The sequence below is a fragment of the Schistosoma haematobium genome, chromosome 2 (genome assembly GCF_000699445.3).
Source record: "Schistosoma haematobium chromosome 2, whole genome shotgun sequence".
Classification (NCBI taxonomy): domain Eukaryota; kingdom Metazoa; phylum Platyhelminthes; class Trematoda; order Strigeidida; family Schistosomatidae; genus Schistosoma; species Schistosoma haematobium.
Window position 1 is genome coordinate 4,941,822 of NC_067197.1, and position 13,857 is coordinate 4,955,678.

Below are 13,857 nucleotides of genomic sequence, written 5' to 3' on the forward strand. Positions count from 1 at the left end.
GATGCATGAAAAGAGTCACCAACCCAATATTTAATAAATTCATTAAGTATGCGGTAATAGTGTTAATGATGCGTAGTTTGAAATCTCCTTTACACGCAAACCTTTATTATCGAAGTATAATAACCCGGTGAAATCAGCAGTTGGAAATCAAAAAGTTTGAAAATTTATTTGGGCGATTACTGATAAGTCCGGAAGCGTCCAGTCTGTGCTGGCTAACGGTCGCATGGGATGTATAGCAAGGCGTGCCCACTCGTGGTCGAGCGCCTTCAGCTAGGTGTGACCAGTAAAAATGATGAGATCAGTATCAATGTTGAGAGCCTGCTGGACTATTTTCAGATTTTTCTAATTTTATACCAATGTTATGATTGACTGTTGTCGATTGCTTCTATAATCAAATATATGTGTAAAGCATGTGCTTACTCATTGCTCACTTCTCTCCCCGATTCTTTCATATGCTGTCCTTCATACGCCCTCAGTACACAATTTACCTCCAGGATGAACGCAATAAAACACTGAGTGTCACATTCCTATAAACTTCTCAACCAATTGCTTCACACTATTTGAGTATTGAAATCAAAGCGCCTGTTTCCACTCTTGCGTTTCAGTCAGATGGGCGAGAACTTCAAGTCAGAAGATATACTTGGATTTAAACTTGATAGGTGTATTTCCGATACCTTGATTAAGACAGGTTCGATATGACATTTTCTAAAACGGCTTCTAGGTGCTGGTTTATTTGGGGGAATCATATTTTCTGTGGTGCTTGCTAAAAGTAAGTTCCCGTATTATATAACTTGCCTAGGGCGTCCATGGCCACTTATCTTCGGGACTGGTTTTGGTCTCGGGATGGGAATTTCCAATTGTAATAATGACTTTAAACAACCACTTCCTTTAGTTTCTCACCGTATTGTGGTAAGTTTTTCTGACCTTCATTGTGGATCGTTTCAGAGTTCAAATCAAGTTCCGGATGAAAAGATAGACACATAGTATGATGGAACAACACTTCTAGTCTGTATTTAAACCAAATTGTATTTTTAGAAATGACTTTCCACTCGTAGATTGTTATGTGAATAAAGTCTATTCTAAAACTCCAAGTTCTGTTTAGATCTAATTAGTACTATTGTAACATGTTTGGGGTGCATGTATGGGTTTCTTATTTTTACTGCACCAAGCGAAGTGCGTGTCATGCATAAATAAGCCCTATTTTATCCATAGTTAACCTGTCAAAATAATTTTAACTATTAGTTTTGGCTGGTTTTGTTTTTTGGTCACTTTCGACTCATTGTTACGCCTTTGTTTAATGTGTTTGTTTTGCAAACAATGTAGGCCAGCAGATCATCAAAGGCATTGTTTTGACGTTGGTATTTTACAATCCGATGACACGATAACTTGTAATAGGCTCTTAAGTAAAATTATTCTAACTCATCTATGCTCCATTACTTAGATTTTAATAATACTTGAAGGCATAATGCGAGTGGGGAAAAATTTATTGGACCGGATTTGCCTTAGCATCAGATACAAATTCAGATTTATGTATGAAGGACAGAATCTCAAAAGCATGACCTAGTGCTCCAGGATACTTCTACATGTCTGATATTCTCTTGAGTAAGTTCAACAAAGGTACAAATATCATGTTTTCTGGTAGTAGGTTTTAAGAGTCGATTATGCAGTAGGGAAATCTGCGCTCCACCGGTATATGGTCCTTTGTGGGATTTTGAGACCTTTTTCTCTGATTCGTTCTTATTTAGTCAGAAAGAAAAAAGATATATCTGATTTAAAACCTACACTCGTTATTCCATACATCATTTTCGGTTGCCTCAATTGACGGCAGGTTGATTGAAAGGCATCTAAGCCCTTTCAAAATCTCGTTCTTCTCGGTCAGGTGAACGCTTCTGAAAATTAGCGTCGCCTTTGAATGGGAATTAATGGGGTGCGTGCCGTTTTTTAATTTGAATTTCACTATTTCTGTATGAAGTATTGCATTCCTGTTAAAGGTTTTGAAGCATTTTTAGGTTAAAGAGAGCTTTCACGAAGTTAGAAAGTCTTTACCCTATTTTAAATAGGACCAGTAAGACCCAAACAATAAAGCAGTGCGGACTGCAATTTCCAGAACACCGCAGGTTCTGGTGCAAATTCTTACTGATTAAATATAATCTTGAAGCGATTAGGAGAAAGGTAGGTGGTTAATGCACGTTCATAACTTAACTCCTATATAATAGTTGCTTCATTATATGTATGTGTATGCGTAATGTATCTTAACCTCTTCATTGGACTAAAGCGTAGCAACCAATTTATCATCACTTAGTGCTCTATTCATAACTTAGACATTATACGGTATCCCCACCAAAGTTGACTAGTGTTTCAGAAACACCTACGATCAAACGAAAGCAACTTATGTACGTCTTTTTCTCAAAACCGTTTTAGTGATAAAAGGTATGCTGCGCTATGTGCTCTCTGTTTAATAGACAAAACTTTCATTTCACTGATGTTGTACGTTATGTAAATTTGAAAAGGACTTGTATCCTTGTTGAGATTTTGTCAGTTCTCAGAGTACCACGATTAATGAGATCCCTGAGATTATTGGTGTTCTGCACACCCACCTGGTTTATTACTAGGCAGCAAACCCAGTTAGGTTGACTCAAGAGATCATCAGGACTGGTGGTAAAGCACTATCAGCTAGATAGACTGAGGTATTTTCATACCTATATATATAACTTTGAACCACACTTTTGTAATAGAGCTAGTGATAATAATTAATTGTCCAGATTAAAGTTTACGGTACAATATTTGAAATAAAAACTTTGATATTGTAAATGTAATATGTAGCTAGTTTGCTAAATATATGAACATTTTAGTCAAATAGTTATGAGATGTCCAAGTTATTCCATTCAAATTTCAGTGATATAACGCTGTAAAAATATGTGATTGGCTAAGCGAAGGGCAATATACAGTTCTTTTAATTTATAGCTGATATCTGAGGCATCCCACTTACTTAAATTTGGTGTATTCTGTTTGATTATTGAGCACGTAAACATAAGGTTTACGTTCAAATTATACAGCTTGGATAAGAATTATGTAGCTGATTTTCCCTAAAGTAGATGCTCTTGTCTATATGCATTAAATTAGTGATTCCCAGAAAGTGGGACTAGTAAACATCTTAAAGTAGATCCCGCACCCATAGACTTGTTGTCTTGTTCCAGAAAACAGCATTGTGAGCTTTGGTCTATTTCAATTTCGGAATTAAGCAATTGTTAAGGTGTTTAAAAGTGATAGGTTTCCTGTACTAGATTTCCTTCATTTCAATATTCCATTTACTAAGAGGATCACAAGCTTTTCATGATGCAGATCACTGCTGATTATTTTAATCATGTATTTTATGAAGTAATTTATTCTTCTAGACGTATTTAAGTCTTCTTCTGGCATGTATTTTCGTAAGCTTAACTTCAGTCCTGCTTTAACTATAATTTTAACTGAATCTACTCAGAGAAGATGGTGTACACAATGTCGAGTCACCTAGACTAGTGACCACATTGCAACTTGGTCGGTAGGATTCAATCTGCACTAAGAAGGAACTGATGTGCATGATATTGATCACCACCCAGTGATCAATCAATTGTGAATCTGCTTATTTTGCTCTCCATATGTCGTACAACTCCTACACTCGTGTTAGTTGTTTGGTTATTTTATACTTGTTAACTACAGTTCTTGATTGTTGGCAAATTTATCAATATTGTTATTATGTTGTAAAAGGTTAACTACCGGTCGACCCGAAGATGAAATAAAGCAAATATTTTCGAGGAAATATGTGGTCCTACGGTACGGTGTTCAAATCGATTAATTCCATCAGTTCACAATCTCTTGCCTACGGCGACAAGTTTATTCCTATGGGTTACTACAAACAGCTTTCTAAAATATCTGTTAAAATCAAGGAAAGTCAGGATTCGAAAAAAGACTTGCCACCCTGGCCTTGTCACAACCCTAATTCGTTTCAGTACTCTTCAAACATCCATCCATTAAGGTTTAAATCTAAACCGAATGAAACTAATTTGGAATTAAAATATAAGACCGTTTGTCAAGAAACCTGGCGTTGGTTAAACGAATACTGGTCATTATACAATCTTTCTTATTCAAAGGTGCGGTTTGTTATTTTTTAGTGTCAGGAAGTTTGAGAATGATTACTTTGATTTTTCTAGACACTACCTACAGATAACTCTTGTACACAATATTTTTTTCGTTTTCTGCATCCATACACCGTATACCGTTACGTTTCATGGGTATGCTCAGTTCGACATCAGTAGCATTCACGAATTTTAACTATCAATGCTAGCGTCCCTAATAACTATTAACTGTTGTACCATGCAAAGTTTATCTACTTTAACTAAATTTCTTGATCACTAGTGTCTAGTGAATTTAAGTTGAAGAGTATACCCATTTTTATCTTCATTGATAATAAATTTACTCTTAATTCCCAATTCATTACTGCATGTTGTTTTGCACTACAAAACAACTGGCTAAGATGAATTTTATTACTAAAGAGTGACTTTTGGAAGATTTAACATTAATCAATTCTATATGTTTTCTACATTTATTTTTCTTATATCGTTAAGCCTTTTTAAGTTTTCACTTAAAAACTGTATTTTTCTTGTACACATAATGTACAATGTGTTGTGTTAGTGGTGATCGAAAAACCCCTTTTTCATGCATAAAGTAAAGTCGGTTAAATAATCTAATAATTTTTTTGTTTTGGTTGCACATTAAAGTTCTGTGGCATTGATAGGTAACTTGACAGATTTGACTGATCATCGTTGTTAATAGTCTCATTCACAGTTTCTGACAAGTTCAAAACGATGATTTACTTGAGCACTTTACTACTGAAGCGGTTAGCAATTGTTTTATTAATTAGCCGTATATAGTTTGTGAAGAAAATACGTCTAAGGATTGTCAAATTAATGGATGAGATATCCCGATCGATTGATAGTGTGCAACGATACTGTGTGCCTGAGTAATGACTGTCTTACACGCGACACAGTTTAGCTATATAACTACTTTCTCATGTTGTTGTTATTGCCTAATTTTTGACATCACGTTTGCTATTCTAGAAACACATCTTTAATCAGTTTGAAGATTTTCCTCCAGGGTCTTCCCATTGGTTGCCATGCAGATATTCGACCACAAAAATATGTCATACAATTGTTCCATATTTATCGGTTTTTATAGCCAGTTTTGATCGATAAATAATTTCCTGATATTGCGTATATACACGTACTCAAGATAAATGTAACCACTGTCTCTGGGTTCTAACTGGCTGCAAATTATGTGAATTGGTGCTGAGAATTCTATATTGTACCAAAAAGATAATATTGAATAAAGCCATTAATAATAATAATAATAACCAATTTAATTGATAGAATTGAACTGGGGTTGATTATTGAAACAATGTGAATTCTCATTGGGTATTCGGCATTCCTGTTATCTTAGTGTTTATACTTCATTTAGTGTAGATTATTATCTTTTTTTATTCGATCGGTATTATTAATTAAGTAATCTCTGTGATCTGTGTAAAACTCTGGCAAAGAGGTTTGAGTACAAATGATATATCATGCCATCAAACAGCAGTCTTTTAGTACGGTTGTCATTGGTGCTTTCAAGTTCCTTGTAAAGTGTATAAATGTTTTAGGTTTATCAACACGTGTTACGTATGCCCAACGACCGACTGCCTCGACGTGCTATGTTCAGTGGTATAGGAGTAGGTTGGAAGAAAGCTAGGGGCGGCCAAACCAAAACATGGCACAAGTCACTGACAAGTGAACTGAGTCATGTTGGTAGGTGTAGACTACCTGGTTGGGGACCGCGAGATGATAGCAACCGATGGTTAGAGACTCTGAATGACATGGCTCAAAATCGTTTGCAATGGCGCAGGTGCATCCACTCTCTGTGTTCTCCCAAATTCTAATCTTCTGAATTCTTCATGTCCCTTTTTTCCTCTTTCCAAATTTATTTCACTGGATTATACTCTTTAAATAACATCTCCAAACCCTAATCTTCCCGATTACTGCTTATACTCTTATTACCTCTACCACTACGGGATTTGAATCGACCACTGCATCTCTGTGCTAATGTGGTGTGGCAACTCGAACTGATGTACGTACGTACGAAGTTCTACGTTGTTACTGACTGTCTGACTGATCAACTTCCTTATATCGTTCCTTATACCATTTTGACCTAGGTTGTCAGTATGTTGAAAGTAGGTACACATGTAAAAGTAAGGTAGATGTTTATACAATTCTTTATTTCAATAGTATTTACACAAAATCATTCAGTCAGTCAACTACAACGTAGGACCAGGCACATATATGCATCGGTCCAAGTTGCCACATCTTATTAGCGCACAAAATAGATATTATTATTATTATCATATGATTTTATTGAAGTCTTGTACACAACAGAAGTAATTTGTCTCCTTTTTTATCATTATCATTATTCTCATAGGCAAAAAATGCATTTTTAGAAAAAGAGAAAATGAAAAATTTAGAAAATAATTCAACTGAACATAAGATACCAGATATGGGAGTATTTCATCGTGAATTTTTGGAGGCAAATAAAAAGCAGAGAATGGACTTCAATCTGTATGTATTTTTTGTTCGTTCAATAAAGTCTAGAACGTTGTTCCTTTTTTTTACGTTAAACCTTGATTTCTAGTTGACTTTTATTTTCTATGATTTATTTGAGTTTTAATTACCTATATACTACTCATATTAGTGATATGTCGTAATACTAAAGGTGATATTCTTTTTCTAAGTTTCGATTCAGATATCTGGATAGCATATTTCTCTCTTGACTTTGACTTGTCATAAAGATAGTTTTATAAAGATAATTTATCGGTAGACATCAAATAAGATTGATTCTAGTAAAGTCACTCAGTTATTCAAGCAAACATCATATACCTATCACAATTGATTGATTACTGGGTGGTGATCAATGTCATGCGTGTCAAGTCCTTATTTAGTGCAGATCGAATGCTATCGACCATGTTGCAATGTGGCCACCAGTCTAGGTGACTCGATACTGCGTGTACTATATATTGAGATTAGATGGTGGTTGGAGGTAGCCGACAGGAAACCCTGGACCCGGGTTTCGTGCTACTTGGAACTCGTCAGCCAGGTGTACCTGTAATCTTGAGGGAACTGGTGCTCCCAGGAGGTCAGTCGTAACCCGGATAGCTCAGTGGTAACGTCTCTGACTGTGAAACTGAGTGATACGGAATCGAATCCGCCAGGGAGCACCAGTTCCCTCAAGATTACAGATACACCTTGCTGACGAGTGCCAAATAGCACGAAATCCGGGTTCGGGGTTTACTGTCGACTACCTCCGACCACCATCCAATCACATACCTATGAATATATCTACAAAGACTTTAAAAATAGAGTAAACACTTAGCATACTGACAATGTAAATGGATAATATGAATATAACATCATCAATAGTAAAAATCTAAGTTTTTGTCTCGATTTAATGGAAATTCGAATTTATAAAATCAAGGTTACAAAATAATCAGTAGGTTGTTTTCAGGGAATTTAACATTCTCAACGGTTAGGTTTTGTGACAGATGATACTTTGTAATTACTGCTTTATTGATCCAATTGTGTTCTTTGGTATTATTTCGTGCATGGTACATGATTTGGTTGAACTTCACATTAGAAAACACTATAATCTGAACTTATCACATCAATCATTGAACTGTATTGTTCAGTATTCAATGGTCTTGATTAGTAAAATTCTTCCGTCATATAAGGCACTAATCATCTCAAAATTTTAAATAAATCTTTACAACAAGTGTCAGCTGCCTGCAAATACTTAACATCTTGTACCTTAGTATCAACTACAAATTATCTGATAGAATTCAATTAGGTTGAAAAACTAATCGAACATGAATTCATTCACTACTTAATGATCAATTAGTGTAAATATATCAATTTTATAAAAGATTAGTTGCGATCCGAACATCTCAGTAGTAACGACTTAGATCTGTTCGAATTTTCTAGAGAGCGTCAGCTAATAATAATTTCAAGTACATTTTTATCAGAGTGCTAGATAGCACGAAACATTGATCCAGCCCCTGTAACTGAACGTCTCGCCTAATAATGCTTCATTGTAGAAGTTATCCTGATTGTTTAAGGTAAATGACTCACAAGAACTATATATTTTATCTAAATATTATTTTAATCTCAACTATTCAAACATCTCCATCTATTTAGCAATTATGACCTTTTAAAAAATTATGAAAGTTGATTAATCTTATTTTTAACATTCACTGTAAAATCCATCGGTAACACTATCATCTTGTGATAGAACTTTTGGTGAGACTATAATTTATGGAGGACTTTTGAGTGACGCTAAACTGACCTTGGGAGTCTTCACCTTATAACTAGAACCAAGTGAATGTTATAAACCAATGTGAGGAATTAGAATTATGATTTACAGTTGATGGTTAGAGTTACGAATTACATTTAGGGTTTTCATCACGAGACTGAGAGGACGAAAAGTTATTGTTCGGCGCTTTAACTGAGTTTAATGGATACGGGGGATTCACCTAGGGAGTTGGAAAACCTGATTTCAAACCAACGGTGCACATGGGCTCTAGAATCCCAAGGAAACAAATGGCGTGTGAACTAACTATTGATCACCGGCTACCATGGGACTGTATCTCCTAACGTTGCTCCATTGTCTTGTGGATTAGACCTTTAGGTCAGAGGCTCGTGGTGTGATCCCCTAAGAAACCACCTGGTTCGGTTTAGGCACCCGCGAAGTATCCTAGCCCTCACATAAATCGAATGATTTATGTGGCGCATATCTATTTGGTGCCTCTTTGTACTAATATTTATGTATTTAAGTAAATAAAACCTCCAACCACCATCTTATCTAAATGTCGCTGTGTTTATTTTACTAACCGATCATATGTTCTTTCTTTCCATTTTGTTTTCTTATTATAGTAAATGGTATCGTTCTATTGTTTATATTGTTTATCTAAGTATTTTGGTAGACCTACAACAATTGTATCATCGTTTCTATGCCAAATTTTCTCCAAAATCAAATAAATGTGAAAATGTTAATGATAAGAAAATAGAACCAAATCATTGATTATTCAATTGTATTCATTTGATAACTTGAATGATTTTGTATATATATATATATATATATATATATATATATATATATATATATATACTTTATTAGAAATGAGAGTAAACTTTTATCAATATGGGGATTTGTGGAGATCGTAGTATTTTCAGCTGAATTCACGATTCGATCTAAGCACGGCTGGGTTCTGACTTAGTGGTTTAGAGGTTAAGCATTCGCTCTCGTGATTAGTTCACAGAAAGTAATTAAATAAGTTGAAGTATTTTCTGTTTGTTTTGCGGCAGACTTTTGGCTTTTGTAGTTTATTGTTTTGGTTGGTAAGGTCAAAAAAGATAGATTATGTATGTTAGTCGTATTGGTAGGATTCTCACAGTCAATCCTTTATTGTCATAAACAAACTTCTGAAACGATCATCATCGCATGCTAATTAGTATGTTCTATTTGTAGACATCTCAGTGCAAAAGTCTGTAGTCACCTAACAAATAGTTATATCTCAACTTGGGAACTTGCGTCCGGTATCATAGCAAGCCTACTGTTCCACAATGCAAGAAAAAATGCATGTCAATTCGTCTGTTATCATCAGTTAATCTGAATGTTCTAACGTAATCATATGGAATTCCGTTTGATTATATATGTTTTACAGATGTCTGGGATTATTTTTGTGGTAGTCCAACGAACGTTTTTAGCAATGAGGAGTCTGCACACAAAAATGTTTGTCTACTGAATTCTGAACCTTAATAATTAATTACAATTCATACATGAAGTGATTATGCGGAGATTATTTCAATTTTTAGATAATGTTCGTCATAGAATAACTGTAGTTAAAGTATCATTAAAAACCATATAGGATGGGATAGTTGTCGAATACAAAAATAAGATTTTTCATCAGTGCTCATCTATGATCCGATCAACATACTAGTGGTTCAGTCCCTATTGCATGACCTGAAAGTCCTGGAGTTGGTCAACCATGATGTCGTGGGCGTGTGCTCCTGAAAAGCACCATACATGGACGAAACAGCCGTTCGAAATTGAATGATTTTCTGTGACACCCCGGCTGAGGTCAGTCAGGGATTATTATCATCAGGATGAATACTGTGTTTAGTATCATAAAAATCTTGGTACCTAGGTAACTGGCTTTACAGATGGTCACAAAGGCCTTTCACTTCTATTAATATTTTCATGTTTAATTATACATATGGATAATTTGACCATAGTCACAAAAGAACGGCTTCATGATTACTGTAAGCGTAGTAAACAGGTTAATTTTTTGTATACAGTTGAGTGTTCAGTCGAAAAACCCATTATTTGGAGCAATTATCTGAAATGAATGTTTATAACTCGAGCAATTTTCAAGACGACTAGTTCATTGTACATTGGTACCCTTTTTAAATATGGTGCGAAAAAAAAGATCATTTGCAAAAGGTTATTGTTTGTACACTAAGTTTTGATAATCGTCGAAGGTAACATAGATTCCAAAAAACTAATTAGTTATCTTCACCTTTTGTCCAATGTGATCCAATTAAAGTATGAGAAAATACTTAATCTTTTGAATCGCTGTTCAAACAGCCAATGATAATTAAATGAGTATCTTTAAAGTCCAACCAAATATTTTGGAAGTTGAATAGCTATATGATTGATTTTGTTCATACTTCATAAAACGTGATATTGTGCTGTATGCTACTCATGCTGACAGATATAAGTAATATGTCAGTCAGCTACAACGTAGGACCAGGCACATATATGCATAGGTCCAAGTTGCTATACCTCATTAACACAGCAAGATGGACACCGGATTCATAAAAGTAGTTAATTCAGAGGTGGTAATTTATAAAAGAAAGATTGCAATAAGGATATAGTACAGGAAGAAAGAATTAGTTCGTAGAAAGAAAGATATGAAGCGATTTTATTCTTTTAGTTTAAGGCAAGACAGAGAGTGTATACACTGACGCCATTGTGATCGATTCTGAGCCATGTCACCAAGAGTCTCCAACCATTGGTTACGATTGTCACCATATAAATAATATGTAGCAGCAACTGGAAGTGGAATGTCTGCCAGCATAAGATTGAGTTGAGGAGAACAATTCGAATAACGATAAAATTGAAAGGACTATAAAGTATGTAAAGGACAGCTGAAGGAAGATGTGCAGATCGTGTATGATTTTCATATTTTACTAAGGAACTGTGTAATTTTGCAGAGAAGAATAAATTGGTTTCCCCCGCTGAAGTTCTCGTTCAGTACAATGCAAATGTTCATTAATTAATAAATCAGTCTCACTTGTAAGTGGACGGTATTATATAGGTGTCCTTGGTTTCAGATCGGTTATAATTTGGAAAATATAGTGTGACTCAACATTATTAACAGTTAATTAACTTTCTGCCGCACCTAGTATCTTATATGTGGGAATAATTACACAATGAAGGTATTAGGGGAATTGGAAGACGTACCACTGGATAAATTAGGAAGCAATTCTGATTTCACCACTATGCAATTGATCATTTTCGTAGAAGTCTACATTAATAGTTTCATCACGGTAAAAACGACAAGGTGTTGGTTATTTTCTGTCAAGGAGACAATTAAGCTCACAGCTAATATATCGAATTTCAAGTCTCTTTGTAATACAGTGCGATTAAAGAAGAAGGGAAAGAACTGATCGGATTTGTGATAGCACCTCTGGAATCTGTGCACGAAATTCATTCATCCATAAAACCAGATAGGGTTCTTAAATTATAGCTGATGTCAGTTCGAGTTGGGAATCTTAACTTTAATTTCTTGTCCAAACGTTTAACCTCAAGTATCAATCATACTCCCTAACGCTAATTGCTAACCCAATTTTGAACAGGATAAGTGCTTGAGTTTTTCAAGGATTATTTTTAGATTCCCCCAAGATCGTCCCTATACTTTAGTTCCACCTGCAATAAATTTAGCTATGAAAGATCTATCAATACATGAAGATAAATTCTTTCGGTATATATGCCGGAAAGCCCTAGGTCTCGTCTGTATTTAGCGACTTTTTGTAGATATTGGCAGTGAGAATTCCTGGAAAGAGTCTTCAGGAACCAGGTGAAATTTTTATATGCCTTGTTGAATCGGCATTCAATAGGAATTTGCCAGACTTCTATAAATTGTGTCATGCCCTGGTTGGACAATTGACAATTTTGTAACATTAAAACGTCTAGAATATAAAACTTACTTGTAAGCCTAGAGGTATCCTCTTTTTAAATCTACATAAGTTTGTTTGTAAAGTAAGACTTTTTATACTTACCACCTGCTCTCTTTCGTGTGAACTTTAAATATAAAAGGTTTCTATCCAAGTACAGGTTCACCAACTTTGTCGAGTCACCATGTTGATGCAACTAAAACAGGTGGAGTAGGACTTGAATAAGCCTTTTTGTGACTTCAACCTCAGTGTTATATTTACAAATCACTTAGTCTTCAATGCACATATTAGATTTTTCTTGCAGTATTGTTTATGATGTGTAGCATTTATTTAAAAACATATAACTAATGAGGTTTGACTTCCTTTTTATTATTTAACCTTTGATCAAGGTTTATAAACAAGTGTGTGGTGGCAAGTGTTGTCGTTAAAACAGTATCTGGAAAACTGGGATGTAACTTTACAATCCCATGAGATTTGATTAAATAAAGTTTACCATATTAGAATGCACTTCTAGGTAGAATTACCTGGTTTGGAACATCATAAGGTTCTCATGTGATATGCGAAAACTGACTCTAGGATGTGAGTACATCTAGCTGACCAGTACCAAATAGAATGAAATTCAAGTAATGGATTTCACTGCCGGCAACATGCCTTATATTCTACGTATTTAATAATAATTTCATCGAATAGATAACTTTGAAATAAATCTCATCATTTAGTAGTATGTAAATTACTTTTTATTTATATCACAGCTGGTTGTCATTCGTTATGATGACAATGAGTTTTTCATGTTTTAACACAAAGTTATCCGGATCAACCTCTGAAGTCAAGATTATTATTTAAAAGTAGCAGGATTAAACTTATCATATTAGTGAATCATCGTGATAAAGACTATATTCCTAACATTAATTATGTATTAATTAATTTTTTGAAAACTTCGCCCGGAGCCCCTCTGGGGCCCAGATAAACGAGTAGGGTTGAGCATAGGGTTAGCGACCCCATCCTGTAGAAGGATAACTCACTACAAAAAACGCGAGCCAGAAAATAATTCAAATTATTTCTTTAATTTTCACTTTTAAAAAATGTCACATATTCATCTATATTTTATTAGCAAAAGTCTGTATTATCCGACTGTCGATGTTTAAAACTGACTTTCGATCGTACTCTATCAATATGGGGTTGTGGAGATTATTAAGTTTTTGATTGACATCATGAATCGATTGATGTTAGACCACCATTGAAGACCTGGAAGCACTGGACCGCCATTTCGTTTTATTATGGGACTTCTCAGAAGCATGCATCCATGATACGGCTCGCAGAATTCGAACCCAGAACCTTCGATCTTTTGGACCACTGAGCCGGCTGGCATCCAATGGTGTTAATATCTAACCTCAACCAATCCACGAAATTGTGCGACTCAGTGGTCTAGACGGTAAGCGTTCACGCGCAAAACCGAAGGTCTTAGGTTCGAATCTTGCCTGCCGGATCGTGAATGCACACTGCTGAGGGGTCCCATAATAGAACGAAACGCCCGTCCAGTGCTTTCAGATTTTCAATAGTGGTC

At 35.1% G+C, this 13,857-nt stretch overlaps 1 protein-coding gene across 1 annotated transcript; it reads left to right on the forward strand.

Annotated features, from left to right (window-relative positions):
- The first annotated feature begins 499 nt into the window (after positions 1 to 499).
- On the forward strand, positions 500 to 9,908 carry APOPT1 (Apoptogenic protein 1, mitochondrial). Its single transcript, XM_035731364.2, has 6 exons — positions 500 to 688; positions 722 to 769; positions 800 to 909; positions 946 to 4,130; positions 6,487 to 6,623; positions 8,988 to 9,908. Exons 4-6 carry the CDS (start codon positions 3,801 to 3,803, stop codon positions 9,133 to 9,135), a joined length of 615 nt encoding a protein of 204 aa, XP_035587373.2. The 5' UTR covers positions 500 to 688; positions 722 to 769; positions 800 to 909; positions 946 to 3,800; the 3' UTR covers positions 9,136 to 9,908.
- Positions 9,909 to 13,857: the final 3,949 nt, after the last annotated feature.

Excerpts from the sequence above, each read along its gene's own strand:
- APOPT1 (XM_035731364.2), top strand. The coding sequence starts at position 3,801 with ATGTGGTCCTACGGTACGGTGTTCAAATCGATTAATTCCATCAGTTCA. Across the intron at positions 4,131-6,486 it reads ACAATCTTTCTTATTCAAAG|GCAAAAAATGCATTTTTAGA; the intron begins GTGCGGTTTGTT and ends TTATTCTCATAG. Across the intron at positions 6,624-8,987 it reads CAGAGAATGGACTTCAATCT|TAAATGGTATCGTTCTATTG; the intron begins GTATGTATTTTT and ends TTCTTATTATAG.